At 37.1% G+C, this 23,701-nt stretch overlaps 2 protein-coding genes across 2 annotated transcripts; both read left to right on the forward strand.

The window, feature by feature from the left end:
* The first annotated feature begins 2,136 nt into the window (after positions 1–2,136).
* Positions 2,137–13,139, forward strand: LOC112046935 (uncharacterized). Its single transcript, XM_024083791.2, has 5 exons — positions 2,137–2,385; positions 8,723–8,831; positions 9,481–9,627; positions 12,091–12,262; positions 12,936–13,139. Exons 1-5 carry the CDS (start codon positions 2,263–2,265, stop codon positions 13,087–13,089), a joined length of 705 nt encoding a protein of 234 aa, XP_023939559.2. The 5' UTR covers positions 2,137–2,262; the 3' UTR covers positions 13,090–13,139.
* A 3,757-nt stretch (positions 13,140–16,896) lies between these two features.
* LOC112046934 (uncharacterized) lies at positions 16,897–21,615 on the forward strand. The gene is made up of 3 exons (XM_024083790.2): positions 16,897–17,030; positions 18,759–18,957; positions 20,738–21,615. The coding sequence occupies exons 1-3, from the start codon at positions 16,944–16,946 to the stop codon at positions 20,953–20,955; spliced, it is 504 nt and encodes a 167-aa protein (XP_023939558.2). The 5' UTR covers positions 16,897–16,943; the 3' UTR covers positions 20,956–21,615.
* Positions 21,616–23,701: the final 2,086 nt, after the last annotated feature.

The raw sequence follows: 23,701 nt of genomic DNA on the forward strand, positions 1-23,701 counted from the left end.
TGAGGCCTTATGAGGACCAATAAGAAAAGACCTCCTATGATGAAGACCTCATAAGAAGGCTCAGAGTCACACAGCGGGCGATAGAACGAGCTATGCTTGGAGTATCTCTGCATGATCGAATCGGAAATGAGGAGATCCGCAGAAGAACCAAAGTCACCAACATAGCTTAACGAGTTGCGAAGCTGAAGTGGCAATGTGTGGGGCACATAGTACGAAGAGCCGATGGACGTTGGGGTCCCAAAGTGTTGGAATGGCGACCCCGCACTAGCATGCTCAGTGTTGGTAGACCCCCACCAGGAGGACTGACGACATCAAGCGAGTCGCAGAAATTCGCTGGATGCAGGCGGCTCAGTATCGTGATGTTTGGAAGTCCCTACAAAAGGTCTATGTGCTGCAGTGGACGTCCATCGGCTGATATGATGAAACCCGAAATAAACAATTTAATTGTCAGAATAAAGGGTCAAAACAAGAGCCCCAAAAACTCCACGACTAAGGGTTCGGACTCAACATTGCTAGGTTGTGGGTTCGATACCTGCCCGTTGCATTATTATCGCACTCCTATGACAGTCTTTACGATTAATTGGAGGAAAAATGTGAAATAAAAAAATATGACGAAGACTACTTTTTTATGTGACTTTTTTAAATAGTTAGCGCATAATTAAGACCTCAACTGTAGTAAGTAAAGTATCAGTAGGTACGGATTTATCAACTTATATCCTGACGGCTATTCTTGTACAAATGTACATTTAAATCATCATTATATTCGGCTGCTGAGCTCGAGTCTCCTCTCACAATGAGAGGGGTTAGGCAAATAGTCCACCACGCTGGCCCAATGCGGATTGGCAGACTTCACACACGCAGGGAATTAAGAAAATTCTCTGGAATGCACGTTTCCTCACGATTTTTTTCAGACACGTAATTTTTAATTTCTTAAAATGCACACAACTGAAAAGTCGGAGGTGCATGTCCAGGACTGGATTCGAACCCACACCCTCCGGAATTGGAGGCAAAGGTCATATCCAGTGGGCTATCACATGTAAATGATAGATGTAAATTTCAAATTTGAACCCTATCTGGAAATCGAATTCAAGACCCTTCAGTTATAAAACAAGTCTACCACAACGCCACTAGATATACCTATTGATTTCCCTCTCCGACCCGGGCTCGTCCTCTAGCCCCCTAGTACTTCGTGCTCCTTTTAAGCCCGAGGATAAAGCTATGATCCTATTAAAAAGAGTCTACACAGCCTGAACAATAAAAAAATAATGACGTCACGTCATACAACTTATGTGGCATACACTATTTTTTTGCATTTCTACTAACAGCAGGCTATTTTTTAATCTTTGACGTATGCTAATTGACATATACGAAATTGAAACATAGGCCTCTTGTATGGACTTCCAAACACAACGGTCTCGAGCCGCCAGCAACCAGCCGCGGCTCCATGCAACCCGCTTGATGTCCTCGGTCCACCTAGTGGGGGGGGGCCGACCAACATTGCGCGACCAACGTCCATCGACTCTTCGGACTATGTGGCCTGCCCATTGCCACTTCAGCTTCGCGACTCGCTGAGCTATATCACTGACTTTCGTCTGCGGATCTCCTCATTTCCGATTCGATCATGTAGAGAAACTCCAAGCATAACTCGCTCCATCGCCCGCTGAGTAATTTTGAGCCTTCTAATAAGGCCCATTCTTCAGCGACCAAGTCTCGGATCCGTAGGTCATCACTAGCAACACGCTCTGTGATGAAGACTTACGTAAACCTTTACATTACAATACAGTATTAAGAGTTTTGGTTCCTCATTTTTCATACGCACTGCTAACATCTAGAATGCTCTTCCAGCCTCCGTTTTTCCTGCTTAAAAAGGTTACATCATCGCTTACTATAAAAAATCTGTTTGATGCAAGAAATATAACAATTTTTTATAGTATTATTACTGGTTTAGTTAATGTCAAATCAGCTCTACATCCATAAAAAGTTTTTATGTAAAACCAATGTCCAAACAAATACCAACATCCCATTACCAATCAATAATCAAAACAAAATATGACTCACAGACTGATAATGGAATTCTGAGCGCGTCCTTTCCATTAACAAATGTCCCATACAAAATGATAAGTATTCCCTTTTGTTAGTCTACTTTAACCGTTCGAATGAATAATACGTTTACGTCACCGTTTGTGTCACTTCTTTTTTAATTTTTGAAAAAAAAAATAATCACACAATATATTTTTTTTATTCGACGTATAGTGTATTAAGATGTCAAGTGTATTTGTATATTTGTTGGTGGTGTTGGTGACAGCGAATTTAGTGTCATGCAGGATTGTGAACAACAGGAAGTGTCCAGAAGTCAGGGCTGTTCCACATTTTGATTTGTCTCAGGTAACTTATAATTTAGCCGTGATAGCTCAGTGGATATGACCTCAGCCTCCGATTCCGGAGGGCGTAGGTTCGAATTCGGTCCCGCATGCACCTTCAGCTTTTCAGTTGTGTGCATTTTAAGAAATTAAGGAAGCGGTGAAGGAAAAACATCGTGAGGAAACTGGCATGCCAGAGAATTTTCTTAATTCTCTGCGTGTGTGAAATCTGTCAATCCGCACTGGGCCAGCGTGGTGGACTATTTGGAATAACCGCTCTTATTCTGAGACGAGACTCGTGCTCAACAGTAATCTATATATGGCTTGTTAATAATGATCATGATAAATTGGTAATAGACACATGATTTTTCTATCCGTGTTCCTGCTCGATAGAGCTGTTTGTTCCTTTATGTCTACTTCACTGACGTCCATAATTTAGTGAAATAAGATTCCATAAAGGTCAGGTCCTAATTTTATGAAAGCTAAAAGCTAGTCAGCCCCTGTTCCTACCATAGGTAAGTAAGACGGTAGGCAAATATACAATTTGGTCCATGGCACGCTCTTAAATCACCATAATAGACTAATAAATAAATCCGAAATTAACTATGGGAATTTTACTATTGAGAAGTAGGTTAACCCAGAACTACGAAAGACTTTTGTATATTTGATTTGTTACTAATTAATAAGGTACTTATAAACGTTTGTATTTGTAAGTAATGTAACAAAAAGTCACAATCGTTATCAATCATTCGTCCGGCGCCTACGCACGCACTGACTGATTCCGAATGATTCTATATATGCCTATTGCAGGGTTTTTGTTCTCTCAAGTAAGTAGATATTGTACAAATGTAATAGGAATAACAACCATGAAATACGGCTATGACAAAAACGAATATTTTTGCATTGAATTTGTCTATAGAAAACGTTTAAATATTTCTTGGAATAAGTAGGTAGATAATATATATTACTCTGTACCTACTCTTAAATCTATACTCCTAAATATAATTATGGTAAATATAGATATCGAAACATCAAAAGAATTGCGCTGAGTGTCCCACAACTTTCAACGCAAAGACTAGCGTGGCTAAAAGACATCTATAAAGCACTACTTTTAATTAGGTAGATGGAATTAAAAAGTTAATTTATTAGTGTAATTATACACTTCTATGAGCAGCTTAGATAAATACGTAGTCAAAGCTAGGTTTCAAATTATTTCAATGTTAAGTAAGTAATACTCAGCAAACCTAGCTTCTACGAATATATACTTAGATGGTATTATATAGCTTCTATAAGTAGCCTCCATCTTTAGCACGTAACTTGCCATAAGTCCAAAAAAAAACTTTACCTATACAGAATACTTTTAAAAATAGATAGATCTAGATCATCTTTTAATATCACTCAGATCCTTAGTGTACTACATAGCTCAGCTCATCATTATCAACCTATATTCGGCTCACTGCTGAGCTCGAGTCTCCTCTCAGAATGAGAGGGATAAGGCCAATATAGTCCACCACGCTGGCCCAATGCGGGTTGACAGAATTTACACACGCACAGAATTAAGCAAATATCTGGTATGCAGGTTTCCTCACGATGTTTTTCCTTCACCGTTTGAGACACGTGATATTGAATTTCTTAAATTGCACACAAGTGAAAATCCAACTTTTTTGTGTGCATTTTAAGCCGGGTGTATGCCCCGGACCGGATTCGAACCCACACCCACCCAGCTTAGCTCATCTCTCAATCAACAAGCAGCCTGCATCGCAAGCATCTACGGTAATCATTATTTGCATTAAAAAACTGTTTTCATGATGTACTCGGTCAGAAAGTGCACGTTATTGTCTGTATTACACAAAATACAATTTTTTTAATTCATTTATTTCAATTAGGCTTAGTTTACAAACATTATTGTTATAAATTAAGTCATAAATGTGGTAAGTAAAGTCGAAAAATTAAAATAATTTTTATTTATTAATATGTTTTTTGTTTACCACCTATTATAAACTTATTTAGAACTTATGTATACAGAAGAAGCAATGTAAGTTTTGCAAACCGGAACGATAGCAAACTGCAGCAACGGATGACTTCAGTGGTGGATTTACCAGTAGGTTAAGTAGGCTAGAGCCTAGGGCGGCAGATTTTAAGGGGCGGTAAATTAGACCCAATAAACTTTCTCTTCTAGAAAATTAACGATAATTTTAATATTTTAGTCCTGTACATCATGTACCAAACTATTAGAACTTGCAATTTTATTGACACAATTTAAAGTAACTAATTGTATTGATTGCGAACTAGGATACCTATCTAATTACAGAGTTCAGTAGGAGCTGCAAAAATTCAATAAAATTGGCGGCAAATTTGTAAATCCGCCATTGGATGCCTTTGGCACTTTTCCTCGTTTCAATGTTCTGTGAATATCACTCTATAGGCTTACCGCGTCGAAACGACTTAACGTTTCGGTTCGATGCCCCGCTTAAACCAATTAAGCCTACAGTATATTCACCTCACGTAAATATTGGTTGTATTGTAAAAAACCCAAGTGTATCTCTACATTATTTCAATCATCGACAATTCACAAGTACTTACATAATATTTATTATTATTCGTTCTTTCTAATATATAGCGGACCCCGCGGTTTACCGTTCCCGTGGGATTACGAGGATTAAGTATAACCTACGTTACTCGCTGATAATGTAGCTTTCCATATTTGAGAGAACGGTTTCAATGGGTCCAGTACAGTTTCGGACATAATGTAGATCGTAATCCTATTATTATTATTATAAGCGCGACAGTTTGTAGGGATGTTTGTTACTCTTTAACGCCGCAACTAATGAACCGATTTGGCTGAAATTTGAAATGGAAATAGATTTTACGCTGGATTAATACATAGGCTACTTTTCATCCCGAAAAAATCCATTGTTCCCGAGGGATTTGTGAAAAACTAAATTTCACGCGACTTCGGTACATACAATAATAATATGAATTCAGGACTAGAATCCATTGTGTTTTATTTCTTCCAATTACTCCTCAGTTTTCTTTCAAGAGGAGCAACCCGGAGTTGCTGGTGTGATAACCTAGCTTGGAAAAATTTGAATTTCATGATTATGATAATTTCAAAAGTCAACACTTATTTACTGTCAACCTGCGTCAATTAATTTTGACCTAGAGACGGCAAGAAGAAAAAACTTTATCTAGATTTGTAGAATAAATAAATCAATCAGCCCAAGATGCTGCACCCATAGGCAGTTTCTCTTCTCATAATTTGTAGTCTAGGAAATTAATGAAATATTTGAATCACGTCTTAATTAACTAGGTATGACATCAATCTCTAAAAGAACCGGCTAGGCCTATAAAGTGCCCCAGTGTCACTCAAAAAAGCTTTGTAGAGTTCCTCGTTCGAATTTTTTTCTTGATTTTACGGTCTATCCACTAACTTTGATACTTTTAGCTTTTAATAAAGCTAAAAGTCTGAGACACAATTAGTGCTTTATTTGCCAACTTTTTTAGTAATAATAAAGCATAAAAACAACTTATTAACTTATGTATTTTACAGAGTTTGTTTATTTTAATTCTCTGGAGCACTTCCGAAAAATGCGTTTACCATATCATCGTAATGGTTGAATCCTACTAACATTATAAACGCGAAAGTTTGTATGGATGTTTGGATGTATGTTTGGACGTTTGTTACTCTATGTCTATGACGCCGCTACTACTGAAGCGATTTAGCTGAAATTTGGAATGGAAATAGATTTTACTCTGGATTAACACATAGGCTTCTTTTATCCCGGAAAAATCCATGGTTTCCGAGGGATTTGTGAAAAACTAAATTGCACGCGGACGATTTTTTATGAACGTCAAATTAAGTCGACACACCACAATTATAGCAAAGGGCAAATTTTTTTTTTCTTCAATTATGTGCTTATACTATCTTATTTCACATTCATTCTTCGTTATCAGGTTTCGACACCATTTTAAGTAGGTATATCTCACATAGAATCTATATACATCTTACTACCCTCTATTTATAGCCAATGTATATTTAGTAACGGTAAAACGCATTAGCATAATACGAGAGCATTGGATCGGCTAATTTATATTTAACGACGTGTTTTATGTAAATACCCTCGATAGTTGAAAGGTAAGTTGAACGATTTTTGCAAATATTCCACGAAAGTTATAAATATTTTTGCAATATGTTACACGAAGTCACAATAAAAGTCGAATAAAAAATCTTCTCCAAAACCAGCTTCAAAATAAAGAGAAATTCATCATTAACAACCCATATTCGGCACACTGCTGAGCACGACTCTGCTCTAGCATAAGTCTCAGAATGAGAGGGGTTAGGCCAATAGTCCACCACGCTGGCCCAATGCTGATTGGCAGACTTCACACATGTAGAGTCAATTAAGAAAAATCTCAGGTATGCAGGTTTCCTCACAATGTTTTATCTTCATTTAAAATACATAAACGTTATATTAAGGTTTTTTTAAATGCACATAAATGAAAAGTTGGAGATGCATGCTCCGGACCGGATTCGAACCTACAATCGAATCGATAAGGCTTTCACGGCTCTTCTGTCTATCTACATGTTTTAAATACTTACTTTACTACACTATTGATGAGTTCCTTAATGATAAAGATGGATCAGCTTCCACCTTCACACAAGACGTAAAACTATAAGAAATTGTAATGTTGTCATCAATTGTATATTATAATATTCTATGTTTTTTTTTTTAAAAAAAGGGCAACTGTTGAGTTTCTTGCCGGTTTCTTCTCAGCAGACCTGCCTTCCGAAGCGATAGTAGAATCTTTACAAATAGTCAATTGACGTATCAAAAGTGCTTGTGAACTGAGCCTACTTGAAATAAATGAATTTTGAATTTCTGAGCTTATTTAAGTTATAGTACTTACTGTTACAACGTATGTATAAAAAACAATATATTGTTCTAACTCTTCACCAGCTATAAGCTTACAGCTATAATTTAATTTGCGCTGGACAAATTACTATAATCCATTTATTAGAAAGTGAAATGATACCACCGATGTATACATAAGGATTACGTTTGTCAGATTACATAACATGTGATCTTTATTGCTAACACAATAAGAGCTATTGTCAGAGGAAACGTTTGCAATATGTAGTCTAAACCTTGTACTCGTACGAGTACAACTTATGCAAATTCATGCATTCAAACGTCAGCTTAGACAACTGAGTTGGTTTTGCATTGTTGTTGATTGTGTTTGAAATAAAACTTGTTTTGAGTCAGTTACCAGTATTGTTCGTGATATTTACTCTCACTTCAATGATAAATACCTAATCATTATTTATTTTTCTTCATCAGCCATTTTCACACCACATTAGTGTAAGCATCCTATAACCTTCTTCATAAAGGTAATCCTTTCTTCCTCCTTTCTTGATGATATTGCCCTTACCATTTGTGGTCTTCCCACTGGTCGTTTGCGGTCTCACGATCGTCTTTTTTTGGTAAATTTAAAACTGTACCTATCATCTATACTAATATTATAAAGCTGAAGAGTTTATTATTTGTTCGTTTGTTTGTTTCATTGAACGCGCTAATGTCAGGAACTACTAGTCCAATTTGAAAAATTATTTCAGTGTTGGATAGCCCATTTATCGAGGAAGGCTGTAAGGCCGTAAGGCCGGTTATACCCGTATTCTAGTGGAAACGGAAACCACGCGGGTGAAACTGCGCGGCGTCTACTAGTAGAAAAGAAAATGGGCTCCTAACTTCATACGAAATTGAAAGAAAAAAGACGTATCATCACTGACAATCTTCGAACAATCTTAATCGCTAAAATACAACGATACGATACTATAGATATGTTTTGTGCCTACAAAATTACCGCATTAAGTGATCTGAATTTAGCTACTTTACTGACCGCACACATGCACAGTTTCGTGTTAAATTCTATTATATATTTATGTATATACTATATTTTTTACGGTTTATGAACACACAATACGACATTGTATACAGTATTTAGATATTATTTGTTTAATTAGCCGCTTTTGTTCGCCTCAGTTTTGACACGCTAGTGACATCTCTATAATGAAATCTTTGCTAAAATATGTATTTAATATCTACCCCACTTTTAGTTTATAATGGTCATTATTATTACAAATTGAGTAAATGAGCAAAACCTTAATAATGTGATAATACTATTGTAATTTTAACAGGCGCGTAAGCACTCTTTCGTTTTCTAATAAACTTAACGAATTTATACAGCAACCGTACGAAAAAACAAACATTTTGTTCATCCAATAACTGGATAAATTGTATAATCTTATTAGTCCAGAAATTAATTAGTCGAAATTATATTAGGATAATTATTATTCTTTGCAGATGCTTGGCGATTGGTTCGTGGTCGAATACTACGCAAGCGAAGAAGAAGCACTTTCTTATAGCTGCATGAGGGCGGTATTCACACAAGACGACCATGTTCAGGGAGAAGGTACATTAGTCTAATATCCTCATTAGAAACCAGTGGCGTAGCATGCCTGAGAGGGGATATATAACAAATTTAGTTGGGAAGCCCTATAGACGAGCAGTAATCCCGGAAAATCTTTTTAGTTTTTGATATAATCTTCTCTGATTCTTGTACCACAAAGTATTGCTTTTTTACTTTTATAACTTCTGCAGTTTTTACTTGTATTTTTTTTTGCTTTCAAACGCAAGGGGCCCCTATAGACTGGGGCCCCGTATCATTGATACGGCTGATACGGCGGTAGCTACGCCCCTGTTAGAAACGATCTTCGTCCTTTACCCTTCTGTATAATAGATGAAAAATGGTTTAAGTTAAAAGCTCAGAATCATTCTTCCGACCTAGGACTCAAACCCAAGACCTCATGATCCGAAATCTATTAAGCCAATAATAAATATCGATTAATTAATTGATGATTAGTTCATCAGGGCTCAAAACTGTTGACAACATAGCGGGCGTTTCTTTGTAGATATACCTAAATATAATGATGTTCTCCTTGTAGTATCCGTCAATGGTAACCACGACATTAAAAAAATAATGGCGACACCTTAGACTCAATGTTTAGATACAATAAACTTATAAACATCATAAGAATTTAATGATAATTTGATGTTTTCAGATGGTACCATAGAATGGACTCCCGGTGTAACAATGAATTTCACTTACCGTTTTGCTGATGATCCATTGGACGAAAACCTATTAGGAAATATTACCTGGAAAATCGATATGAACGAACCCGCTCACTGGACCCATTCCGAAATTACCTGTGAGTTGGTCATGATTTATCTTAAAAATAATTTTCTCGGAAATCGGAAAAAGGTCTGGACTGGACACCTTTCTTCCTTCCGAGGGTCCTTTTCCGAGGAGTTGGAGGAGAATAAGAATATTCATAAAGAAGGCCAGGTCATACTTAAAAAGAAGATTTTTTTAAAGAATAAAACAATTAATTTTTTAATAGTGTAGTAGGTTATCAGGCCTATGGTAAGTTTAGGTACGCGGCTACCATACAGTTCGGGATTCAATTCCTGAGACCGGTGGCAGTCTTTATTTAATAGTCAAACTTGGTGTTTCAAAAGTTATTGTAAACTAAGCTTACTTGAAAAAAAAAAATAGTTTGTTCTTTTTAATTTTGAGAATCGGGGTTTCCTTTTTTAACCGACTTCCAAAAAGGAGGAGGTTCTACGTTCGGCTGTATGTATGTTTTTTTTTCTAAGAAATTTTCAGTAGCAGCCTAGCGCTGGGATAAAAATTGTGTTTTACCATAGGTTAATAATACCATAAATTCAGACTTATTATTACCATAATACAAGTACGTTAATTATTTAAAGGGCTAACTTGCAAAGGGAAGGATCTTTTAATCTTATCCGTTAGGTTTCTATGCGGTAACCTAAGCGCAAAAACTATAATAAATCGCTTAGTTGTACGTCTTTTCCGGCAGAAATACATTATAAATGAAATTAAAAACGTTTAAAAATTATCATTTTAACTGCGAAACAATTAGCAATTAATTTCTGTAAATCAAATATGTCCGTTTTGCATACGACTTTGTAATTTTTTGTCCATATTAGGATACTGTATTAATACAGTATCCTAATATGTGCATTTGTATGCACAAAAAAGTTTAATGAACAAAAAATGAACGTAATTGCTTTAGGTGTGCCGTTTCAACACATACGAGGCAACAAGGATATATTTCAAAGTTTCAGATTTCTGCGATTTCTCAATCGAATAATTGATATGAATTACAGTATCCTATTGAATGTTGCCACTTCCCAGAGCCATGCCCTTTTTTTTTTTTTTTTTTTAACGTGGGGAAATCCTCATGGATACCTTCTCGCCACGGGGAGGCAATAAGGTTATGTCAGACTTCAACCGACTAAAACCCCACGGTGTTCCGACTCGCCGCCTGATGACTGAGCCACGGGAACATTTCATAAACTACCGCAACCCAGCCAGCGGCACTCGTAATCAAGCTCTCCTGTTGTGTTATTGAAATCGCTTCGGGACAACTAAAAACGTCAACAACTCGAGGGTTTATATCCAGTGGGCGACAGATTCCCCGTATCTGTCACCCGGAGGTCCTCGTTAAGGAGGCAAATGGCGGTCATGAGCGAGCCGCCTGCGTCCTGCTCTTCTACGGCGGATAGGATGACACTCCAAGTCAACCTCTCTTAACCTTTCCGCCGCTTCCTTCTGTGACATAACAATCTCACAGAAGGCGACTACAGCTTCCCAGGATTTGTCATTATTCGTCATGGCTTTTATGACGCCTGACAGAGAAAGGTCTTGACCGATTACAGCCACGAGTGCCTCGTGTGGCTCTACCCAATTGGGACATTCAGCCAGAGTATGCTGTGCGGTATCAGAAGCACAGCCACACTCATGGCACTCCTCGGTAGGCTCTCTACCGGCCACCCTCCACAGGTATCTACCGAAGCAGCCGTGCCCCGAAAGAACCTGTGTAAGGTGCCCCGAACCATGCTCTAGCGCATATACTAACTAAAAGTGTATTTGAGTAGCCTGATAGTAAAATAGGAGATCAAAAAGTGTAGGGAAATGGTTTTATGCTACTATGGTATCAGAAAAGTCTCGTATTAAAATCGTGCTCATCAATAAGAGTGGCGATCCCTTAAGGGATGAACCACAAACCTGCAACAAATGACACTTTTGTGTTTGAGCTTGTTGAGTAAATCTAAACTGTACTATAGTAATAGGATTCCCGTATAAAGCGGCCTTCACCGAGCTGGTTATTGGATGAAAATCTTTTATTTCAAATTAAATTAAATATGTCAATAAATGACTAAAATGCAAAGGGATGACTAAAAAGTTCAGTCTAGAATATGATAAATTATTTTTGTAATTTTTAAACATTTTACCGGTTTCGAATTCTATACTAATAATACCTCTCGATCGATTTGCAATATATACATTATACCTATATTTTTTATTTTATTTAAAAAACTTTTTCAATGACCAGCTCGTTGAAGATGGCTTTAAACAAGTATCTTAGACATTTTTAGTAGGTGTGATAAAGATTTTTCTCTCATTTATTTTTATATTTTATATATATATATATATATTTTTATTAATTTCTAACAATGTTCGCCATACAAAATGATATAAACATTATTAATTTTTTTTAAATTAACGCTCCCGCTGCGGGATATTTGAATGCCCAAGCAACCAGTGGTCAGGTCTCTTGATATTATGATTTTTTTTTAATTTGCAGATGACGGAATCTACAACACGTATGTGCTGGACACAGAGTACAAGACCTGGATGCTGCTCCTGCACTGCGCGGAGCAGAGAGAGGGTGCGAGGTACCTCAGCGCCTTCGTCCTCTCAAGGACTACCTCTCTACCGAAAAATGTTATGGCCTATTTGAGAGACAAACTACCCAGGTAATGATCAAGGAAAACTACTACCGCTAGCCTTAGATATTCCTATCGCCAAGCATGGCTGTTCTGCCAGCTCTAGTCAGCTGGTACCCCTGTCCAGCCTACTAAAGCTTTGAACTCGTGTTGTGAAAGGTGAACAACACGAGCAGAGAAGGGAAACTTTGACATGTCATAAAGAAACACCCTGTACCTGGACACAGAATACATATATGACCTCGGTCACAATCCTCTGCTCGGATTTAGCTGAATAAATTCTGAACAAATTCTTCCTTCCTTAAATCCTTCCTTAGAATGCTGAGACATTCGTCTCTTATATTGACTTGATTACAATCATGCCCCCTGAGGCCGCCGCCGAGAGTCTACGGCACTTACACAATCAGGGAAAAAACTTGCTGGGAATTAATTTTTCCTCCAAGATGCCTATTGACTTGCTTTAAAGTCCCCTTAATTAATTAAACAATTAAGATTTTTGGATAGAAGCAGCTTTGCGGAAGTTCATCACGAATATATCCGACAAAATACTCTCTACGTACGTTTCAGAAGATGTTGACTCTACAACGTACAATTGCGAAAATAATAAAATAAGTGGATGATAGCAAAATTAATAAATTATTATCTATTTAAGATTTTATTATTCTTTTAATTCTTAGTCTTAATTAATTTATTTGTTTTCCAGGTACGATGTGGACATCAAATACGTGTTCCAGATCCCTCACAACAAATGCTCAGACAAGCCAGCCAAAGCTGACTTCTCGCCCATACTTGTGGAGGTTGGCAGCAAGGTGCCGAGGAAGCCTGGTGTCACCTACAAAATTGGTTTCGGTCATTAAGTCTTATGAAAAATGTATTTTTTGTAACAATAAATAGTATGTAACACTAATTGTTTTTTTATCCTATTATGACAAAGCCAAAATAAAGAAAGGGTCATGTATTTCTTATACCTTTTCGGTCTACTGTAGGGGTTTCCGCATATAATAATTCTATTAATATACCCGCAACGCAATATGTAAATTTATAATATCTAGAGGAATTCGGATCTGCCGAGTTATTCGTTATCTCGGTGTTTTTCAGATAAATTAAACCGACCTTATTTGACGTGATACAAAAAATATGTCGTAAAATATATCTTCTGTACAAGCCATTCGTATCTATCTTGGTCAAAGAAGTTCTGCAGCGCTCTGGAACGATGTTTTTGTACTCGAGAGTGTTTTTTTTTAATTTGCCTATACCTACCTATCTGTCTACCTATAGTAAGGAGTTAGACAGTCAGAAAAACCGACGAATTTGAGGCACTTACCTACTGTTAATTTATGTAAAAAAATACAGTCTTTATTTTCTAAAAGCGACCAAGTTCGACTGAGTAGTCATCCTCTTTATCAGCCTATTATAACGGCCCTACGAGTATACGGGCAAAGGTCTACCTCCATATAGGAAGGGGATGACAGGATTAGGGTCAGTGGCGTAGCATGCCTTGGTGGGGCCCTGTATCAAAATTAGTTCGGGGGCCCAATAGACGAGCGGCAAGTCCCAAAAATCTCTTTAGCAGTTTTTATGATTTTTCTCCGGGAAACACCAGACTATGAGAGATTGTGGAATAAATACAAATTTTTGCTTTCACACATAGGGGCCCCTTGAGTCCTGGGGCCCCGTATATATATTGATACGGCTGATACGACGGTAACTACGCCTCTGATTGGGGTGATAATGTTATTTGTTAATGATTATGATCTAGACTGACAGCTTCAACCAACTTCCTAACTCCGGACTCATAATTTCTTATTAAAAATATCTTGGAAAGCTCAGTATGTGATCCATGACCCGAGCCAGGATTCGAACCCCGGACATCGTAATCCGAAGCCACATGGGCTAACTACTAAGGCAGAGGGTACCACAGTACTGTAGTGGCAGTACACAGTACGAAGCAGTAGATTGGGCCTTGGTGACCACAGAATAAATAGGGCACTAGAATTGACTTTTGAACACAAAATTAGGTGAATACTTAGTTAATAATGCCTGGAATCGATCTGCATTCAAAACTCTTTTTTTTTTAATTTTGTCACTTAATTCGTTCTTACATAACGCTGTCCAAATAATAAAACAATAATAATGAAGAGTGACTTTGACAAGCATAACGCAACGACATACATACAACTAACGGCAGGGACTCGTCTCTTCTCATGGTAGTATCGTGTGAGCTTTATTGTTACAAAAAGGCTTTCATATTATTTTCATATGCATGGTTACAATTACGCATACAAGAAAAAAATCAAACTAAAGATTCATTAATAATATTTTATTGTTTTGTTACGAGAACGTGTCTTTGTTTAGATGTTTAATAGTTTCAGTTCTTTGTGTTAACACAAGACCCATACAAACTATTGCAATTGTATGATTCTATCGCAGTTGTATGATTCTCAGAACTGATAGGGCATGTAGGTACTCGTAAATTCTACATAATCCACGTTTAGTATGCCGGACCTGTATGTTGTATGTAATAAAAGTAGATACGCATCTTTGTAATCTGTACTTATTTAAGTATTTAGGGTTTCTAATTTTTTAGAAAATGTTTTAGTATGGCAAAAGTGATTTTCATATTAAAATTTTTGAGAGTTTCAAGATTTTTCGGAAATCTTTAAGTAGAAAACTAAATTGCGAATTTCTTTAAAATTTTTTGATTATAAAGTATTTGAGTTAAAAGGTCAATTTCTTCTATTTTTTGTAAATAGGTAACTTGATAACTAATTATTTCAACATTACAAAAAAATACATTTAATATGCTCTTTTCACGCTCTTTCAATTGATGTATCAACTTTTCATGATGCCCCCATATTTATTTCTCTCTGCAGTCGTTCCTTCATTACTAAAGATTGTGGTCCTGGTAACCTCCTGCGGGTCCACGTTTTCCACCACCTTCTGTGACGTCAGATTAAGGAAGGTTAAGGGTATTAATTCAAATTCTTATTACAAAAGTAATTAATAGCGAACAAACTATTAATGACAATAATATAAAATATGTTAAAGGTAATAATGAAAATGTGAAAGTATTTAGATTTGCTGGAAAATGAAAAATCCGTCTTGCCTCAATTATTTAAATTTAGAAATGTAAGGAGAAAAAAAGGAGATGTAAGAGGATAGACTAAGACTATACTCTTTGGTGGTTGGTACTCTGTGGCAGTTACGAGTGGGAAATTACCTGTGTGTTTACTTGTAAGTTTTTAGTTTAAATAATTAAATAAAGTAATGTGTCGACCATACGTGGTATGATAAACCATCTTACACAACCCTACACAAACAAGTTGACATTCAAACTTGACCGTGTCCAAAACAATAATATCCGACTTAAATTAACAACCATTACAAGTTAAACAACAATTGTTATATTATGTAAAGCTAAAATTTTCACAACTCGCTGAAGGAGAGGGCATAGATTATACTATATGCAGAACTGACAGTAAAAATACATACTTACCTACGTATTGTAAGAATTCGTCTGTGTACGTAAATATTCATTTTAAACATAAACATTTCATAAAACTGCATTGAAAGGAAAATATTACCTACCTTTGTAGGTAAGACAAACCTACTTTGCAATTTAAATTAAGCAACCCACAAAAGCGTCTGCCTCTACCGTTTTTATGTTCTGTGAAGGAACCCATCTGGCTACGCAAGCGTGTGGCATCGATTGAAGTCCTCAATTTATTATTTTTCACAAGATATGTCCTAGAGAGACATCTGGACTTCCGGCCCCCAACCTTCTTCTAGCCCTTGGTCTTGACTCTGGCAGACCTTCTGCGATTGATCAAACCCCGTAGTGATGCTGCTGCAGACAGTCGTATTAAGAAGTATGCAGCAATTACCTACACAAACACACACAAAAAGGCATTACATGACATGAGCATGCAAGTATGCACTAAACTTCAGCTCCTACTTACCTAAATTTAAGTTTACTTAAAACTAAACTTATTTTTGTAATTAATCCTACTAATATCATAAACACAAAAGTTTGTATGTATGTTTGAATGTTTGTTACTCTTTAACGCCGCAACTATTGAATCGATTTGGTTGAAAAAAAAATAGAATTATTATACCCTAGATGAACACATAGGCTACTTTTATCCCGAAAAATCCATGGTATTTGCGAGATTTGCGAAAAACTGATGGTACGAGTAGTGTGAATGTTTGTTACTTTGTCACGTCGTGACTACTGAACCGAATTAGCTAAAATTTAAAATGGAGATAGATTATAGCCTAGATTAACACATAAGCTACGGAAAAATCACGTATGAATGAATGAATGAAATATACTTTATTGTACACCAAAAAGAATAATAACAAGCAAGAAATTTATTCAAAAACTAATGTACTATTGGCGGCCTTATCGCTAATGAGTGATCTCTTCCAGACAACCAATCGAGGAATAATGAATAATGACGGAATAATGAATATTTATTTATCGCGGGTAATGGTCGCCGCTAGTATTATGTGTAGGACCTGCCAATTATGCCAAATTACTTAAAATTATGCAAAATACCAGGACTAATTATGGCAAAGAAGAGTTCAAATATTTTACAATGTACTTAAAAATATAATTACATACTCTTTGGTCTGCAAACAGCTATTAATATTTCAGGCGTCTTGCGCAAAGCATAGTTATAAGTTAGAGAGGAACCGTTGCAGTGTTTTTATGAAAAATATTACCAACATGGGCTCACTACGTGTGTGCGTGCTCTTGCTTGTGACGTTAGTGCAGTTTCAACGTATTGCTGGAAAGGTTTGTATCTGATTTTTTTTTTATTCTTTACAAGTTAGCCCTTGATTACAACCTCACCTAATCATAAGTGATGATGCAATCTAAGATGGAAGCGGACTAACTTGTTAGGATGAAAATCCACACCACCTTTCGGTTTCTACATGACATCGTACCGGAACGCTAAATCGCTTGGCGGTACGTCTTTGTCAGTAGGGTGATAACTAAGCCTCCCACCAGCTAGGCCTGGACCAATTAAGAAATCCACCGCGCATACCACTGCGTCACAGAGGCCGTCAAAATTTTCATATTAAGTACATTTTCAAAGCTCTCTGTATAGTTAAACTTCACGTTTCTGAAAAGCAAAAGGCAGTACCTACGCGGCATACTATTCAAGTTGCAGTACGTACGCAGTGACCAACACACGATCAATTATAGTCGTGGGTGCTATAGAAACGTAAGAATAATTGACCGTTTGTGGCTAGCATTATTCTTCGAGGCAGAGAGGTGTAATATCACCAGCTTTCCAACTCCATGTTTATTTTTTGCGGATTTTTTTGAAGATAATCGTAAACTCATTGGTTGGTTGAAAAGGATTATTACCGAGTTGGAAATTATTGAAAGTTCCAAAAGGAAATTTTGTATGCTCGTCTAACTACGAGTAGGTTGGTGATCAAAGCGGGAAAGCTTTTGACGTGACAACGTCTTATAATTCGATAGAGCCTGCACACTCGAAAAAAGATGACGTCACGCGTCGTTCCCTCGCTCTAGGGTTTCCAACTTTTTTTTAATAAGAAATAAAGTGTATCTCGCTTTAGGGTTGCCAACTTTTTTTAAGAGAAAAAAGTATATTCTGGTCTATGAAGATTATTAATGGAGTAACTATGGTACCAAGAAAATCGTTATAACTTATAACAATTACACAAAAGTGGGAGTTTTCTATATTTTCATACTCTTCCTATCCCGTTGACGTAAACGCGATTTTATATGGATTTGAAACAATTGTGCATTAATGCCACTAGATGGCATTAATGCACATGTTTTCACAATTCCTTAGAATTTCGCGTTTACGTTAACGCGATAGTAACAGTATCAAACACCCACTAGGCCCTCCGAAATTCTTGACACTGTTATGTCTAGAGCATTGATTGAGATTTAATTTAGATAATACTAGCGGGAAATCGCGACTTAATCCCACGGAAACCATGTATATGTAGGCTGTATGTCGCTCAATAACCTTCTTTATTTTCGGACTGACTGTATGTTTGTCTAGGCGAACGATTAACCACTAAACAAACTGAAATATTTTTAAATACATGTTTTTTAGTCGTGTAAATTTTTACAAGCGCTTCAGAAAACACATTTGTTTTGAAATCACAGTTTGATTGTAATTACAGACAACCATTTCAATTTTAATTATGTATATGTACCTATTGATGTTTGACGGCCTCCGGAGCGCAGTGGAATGCGCGGTGAATTTAAAAGACGGAGGTCCTGGGTTCGAACCCCAGCTGGGCCAATTGAGGTCAAGTTATTTGGTTAACACCCTACCGACTATGAGGGGTCTGGGTTTTCATCCTGCTCCTAACAAGTTAGCCCACTTCCATTTTAGATTGCATCATCACTTACTATCAAGTGAGATTGTAGTCGAGGGCTAACTTGTAAAAATAAAAAAACTATATTATGTAATCTAGTGATAAATTGTGAAGTTCTCACATTGGCAATATTCTCATGGTTATAATTTTTTTTCAGCCATTATTTGGAGAATTATTTGGCGACTACCTTTGCGACTATCTTTGCGATGACGACGATGACGTAAGCACAACCACGAGCACAAGCCGCGAGGATGCCGACTGGGATGTGTTCGGGATGTGCACCTGTGGGACGCGCCGCCCGCCGGGGACTAGACGGCGAGGTCAAGGGATCCCTGCGAATATTAATATGAGACTACGTAAGTACCTACCTTTTCCTACAAGTTAGCCCTTAACCTCTTGACTCCTAAATGGACGACCGGTCGCCCATCGTATCCGTTACGTGACATGTAAAAAAATATAAAGTAAACTTATCGCAATAGGCGAGCACAGTATCATGCTCCGCGCGATAGAGGAATATAAAGATTTTTTTAAATGGCTCACAACGATAGAAAACCGCATTCCCTGACTGTCGGCTTCTTCAATGCAGACGGGCTTTACGATAAAATACTCGTGGGCAGCGAATGGTTAACTACAATCTCATCATCATCATCATGTCAGCCGATGGACGTCCACTGGAGGACATAGGCCTTTGTAAGGATGTCCAAACATCACGATACTGAGCCGCCTGCATCCAGCGAATCCCTGGGACTCGCTTGATGTCGTCAGTCCACCTGGGGGGTCTACCAACACTGCGCTTTGTAGTGCGGGGTCGCCATTCCAGCACCATGTGACCCCAACGTTATTGCCACTTCAGATACTCCGAGGATAGCTCGTTCATTTCGCTGTGTGACTCTGAGCCTTCATATGAGGCCCATAGTCAGCGACCGAGTCTCGAAACCATAGGTCATCACTGGCAACACGCACTGTTCGAAGACTTTTGTCTTCAGGCACTGAGGAATTTCGGACGAAAAGATATCGCGGAGTTTCCCGAATGCTGCCCAGCCGAGTTGGATTCGGCGGTTCTCTTCTTTCTCGAAATTGGACAATCTCACCTGATGGTAAATGATGATGCAATCTAAATGGAAGCATGCTAACTTGTTAGGAGGATGAAATCCACACCGCTTTCGGTTTCTACACGAACCGTACCGAAACGCTTAATCGCTTGGCGGTACGTCTTTCAAACCTTACCGCCTTAATTTTTTATTGAAATAAATATGAATAGGTAATTCATAAATTAAAAATACAATACGAAAATACGAGAGACAATTTAACATATAGTGGAAAAACCAGCAAAAAATGCAAATTAGGCCAAACTAAATTTTACGGTATGACTGATGACTCGCTTGATGACGTCTGGTGGGCGTCTACCTATACAGCGCTTTGTAGTGCGGGGTCGCCATTCCAGCACCTTGGGACCCCAACGTCCATCGGCTCTTCGAACTATGTGACCTGCCCATTGCCACTTCAGCTTCGCGACTCGTTGAGCTATGTCGGTTGGTTCATCTGCGAATCTCCTCATTTCTGATTCGATCACGCAGAGACACTCCGATCATAGCTCGTTCCATCGCCCGCTGTGTCACTCTGAGCCTCCCGTAGGAATACAGGGAAAATATATAGCCTAGCCTTCCTCGATATATGGGCTAACAAACATCTAAAGAATTTTTCAAATCGAACCAGTAGTTCCTGAGATTAACGCGTTCAAGCAAAGAAAAGAAAGAAACAAACTCTTCGGCTTTATTACGTTAGTATAGATGTAGTATAGGTGTGTGAAGGTATGTAAGTAATAAGTATCTTTGCTGCAAAGCTAGTATCTACATTCATGTAAATTTTCCTAACTATTTATATCTATTTTCGTACGGTTTACTTCGATGGATTTCGAGATGATCTTTGTTTGAAAGCTTGGTTTCATTAAAAATTATATAGCAGCTTTGCAAATATAATTCCAAGAGTATTTCTTTACTCTGGTATTGCTTCGCTGGCGGGTATTCGAGTTGACATAAAATTTAAGGACCCCAAGGTCGTAAAATTGATTGTCAGCAATTACTGTTATTTACACTGATGATCTAAGTGTACTAAACGAATGTAATTTATTTTCAGCGCCATCGGCCAACGGTATGAACTTCAGCATGACGAACACCAACGGTGCGTGGTCATTCCAACTGGACGCTAATCCGAACAATCCCATTGGTGGTCCCGTTGGTTCTTTCCCTGGCGGCGCTGGTGTAATACCTATTGGAGGTCCCACAACGTTTACCCCCATAGTAGGGGGTGCATCTACTGTTGTAGCGACCACTGCCACCACCGCTAAGCCATAGAGTTTTGTCACTAAGATTAAGTTATGAAATTTTTTCAAAGCCAATGTTGATGGTCTACACGATGATAAATTAGCAAAGCCGCAACATAAACAGCTTTCATTTGATTTGAAATATTATTTTGTTTTAATTAATATAAAAATGTCGATAATTATAAAGAAAGTGAGTAAATATTCGTTTCCACTGAAGTGGATAACAGAGCGAACTAGCGCATAAGCAGACAAATCAGATATTTCGTGATTAAATTATCTGTTTATTCCTGCAGTTCCTACCCACTACACAACGTGTCCTAAAAGTTAGAACTTTAACAGTAAAACACGTATCTTTCCGTTAAATTATAAGGACCGGATGTGTATACATAACTTTATGTTCGATTTATCAAATTTCTTAGGGAAAGACCACATCGGCATCCTGCATATAAATAGCAATAACATGCTACACGATGCGCCGTGGTTTCGTGTGGTTTCTTCCTTATAGTCACTCTCCTCGTCGCTAGTCGCAATCTTTTAACAATTATTAATCGAATATAAAACTTCTCATCCATTCCAAAACGCAGATTTGCTGCGAAGAGCTTTTGTTTTTTAACTAACGTAAATATACATTGGTTAGTGCTTGGTTTACGTAGGTATGTAGGTTAGTTTAAGTTAACAATAAAGTTTTGTAATAAATTATGTTTGTTTTATTTTTTATCCAGCTACTATACTAATAGTATAAAGTTTATGAGATTGTAGGTGGTAATTAATCTACTGAACCAATTTGGAAAATTCTTTTACCAACAGTAATCCTGTTTATGTTAAGTCTGCTAGTTTATCATAAGACTAGCCGACGCCACGCGGTTTCACCCGCCTGGTTCCCGGTGCCGTAGAAATACAGAGATATTATATAGCCGGTAGCCTTCCTCGATAAATAGGCCATATAACACTGAAAGAATTTTTCAAATCGGACCAGTATTTCCTGAGATTAGTGCGTTCAAACAAACAAATTTATCTGCTTTAAAATATGATGAATATAGATTATTGCTAGTTCTAGAATTCTTCTATATTTCGTTTTCTTTCTATTTTTTATTCTTCTTTTTTTTCTACTTGATTTACAAACATATACCTTGTAAGCTTTTGTTTAGTCTGATTTTGAGTCACTCATAATAATTATTGGTGTCTCAGATTGAATTATTATAGGTTTTGATCCTTTTCCTGGTTCAATTCTCATTAAGACGTATAATAACCCAGATTTAACTTCGAGTAGTTATAGTAAAAGTCAGAAATAATAAAATAGTAGGTAAGTCTTATTAACTTAGTTATAGTTACTTATTAATTTAATTGATAATAGGTCGCTACAAGCGAAGCGAGTCCAATTATATAAATCTTAGTTAGTACGTTTCACTGGAGTCATCATACAAATTATGTTAACCATCAATCAATCAATCTCGTAAAGCTATGAGATTGATTAAATGGTTCCTTCCTTTAAATTTAATTTGTTTGTATCTTCTCTTTCGTATTTGTTTTTTAAAATCCATCTTAATATTGAGTAAGAATTACAAAATTGTTTTATAATTGCTAATAGATGTCGATGCAAAATTTTAGTCAATCACTTGCGTGTACCGACAATCGACACGCATGTTTGCTGTCAGTGTTTTTATGTTCAAGTATTCAACAGTATACATTGAATGCACATTCATTTGCATTTTAATTAACTCTGAAATTTATGTGTGTAATATTTCGTAATTAGTATGCTGACAGCACATTATAATCAGTAACAGCCGTACGCATCGAACGCTTTACAATAGCTGAACTAAAACTACTAAAACGAATACCACAGAAAACATAATCTATACTAACATTATAAAGAGGAAAACTATGTTTGTATGTTTGTTTGTTTGTTTGAATGTAATGAATAGGCTCAAAAACTACTGGACTGATTTAAAAAATTCTTTGACCATTCGAAAGATACATTATCCACAAGTAACATAGGCTAAATTTTATTTTGGAAAAAAAATTGGGTTCCGTAAGATATTTGGATTTTTCGGACACAAGGTGTAAAAAATCAACCAGAAAAGTAGGGTAGGGGTAGGTAAGAGTAGGGTAAGGGTAGGGTAGGGGTAGGGTAGGGGTAGGGTAGGGGTAGGGTAGGGGTAGGGGTAGGGTAGGGGTAGGGGTAGGGTAGGGTGGGGTAGGGTAGGGGTGGGGTAGGGTAGGGGTAGTAGGGGTAGGATAGGGGTAGTTGAAAGTTTACATCGAGTTTTACGCGGACAAAGTCGCGGGCGTCGGCTAGTTATGTATACAGAAGATTCACTCCGCAACGTCATTAAAATAATTCTCGCCACTCGCCACCACACAATACGGCGCAATTCAGTTCGAACACTAATTGCGAAACTAAAGTTCGCTTTTTACTGATCAAGTACCTGCTATACTTTGATATTAATTATTTTGTCGAAAAGTTGGTGTTACAAGTAGGACGTGTCTAGATAGATAGACACGTCATAAGAAACAAACTCTTCAGCTTTAAATATTAGCATAGATTTAAAACAATTTTCTCGGTGCGGTTTTCTCTTACTATGGTAAGCATAATATAATCATATAAAACTATATGCATGAAAAAGAAAACCAAAAATAAAATCGGTCTTCCTATCACTCACTTGACAACTAAGGCTACGCCAAACTGGGTAAATCCTTATTTTACATTGTATAATAAAGTTTCACTCGTATAATTAGTATATTATATTGTATAATGTAAAATATATGGTATTGCCTGA

The sequence above is a fragment of the Bicyclus anynana genome, chromosome 10 (genome assembly GCF_947172395.1).
Source record: "Bicyclus anynana chromosome 10, ilBicAnyn1.1, whole genome shotgun sequence".
Lineage (NCBI taxonomy): Eukaryota > Metazoa > Arthropoda > Insecta > Lepidoptera > Nymphalidae > Bicyclus > Bicyclus anynana.

Coding starts and splice junctions, on each gene's coding strand:
- LOC112046935 (XM_024083791.2), top strand. CDS start 2,263: ATGTCAAGTGTATTTGTATATTTGTTGGTGGTGTTGGTGACAGCGAAT. Junction 2,386..8,722: donor CACATTTTGATTTGTCTCAG/GTAACTTATAAT, acceptor TATTCTTTGCAG/ATGCTTGGCGATTGGTTCGT. Junction 12,263..12,935: donor TTGAGAGACAAACTACCCAG/GTAATGATCAAG, acceptor TTTGTTTTCCAG/GTACGATGTGGACATCAAAT.
- LOC112046934 (XM_024083790.2), top strand. CDS start 16,944: ATGAAAAATATTACCAACATGGGCTCACTACGTGTGTGCGTGCTCTTG. Junction 17,031..18,758: donor TTCAACGTATTGCTGGAAAG/GTTTGTATCTGA, acceptor ATTTTTTTTCAG/CCATTATTTGGAGAATTATT. Junction 18,958..20,737: donor GAATATTAATATGAGACTAC/GTAAGTACCTAC, acceptor ATTTATTTTCAG/CGCCATCGGCCAACGGTATG.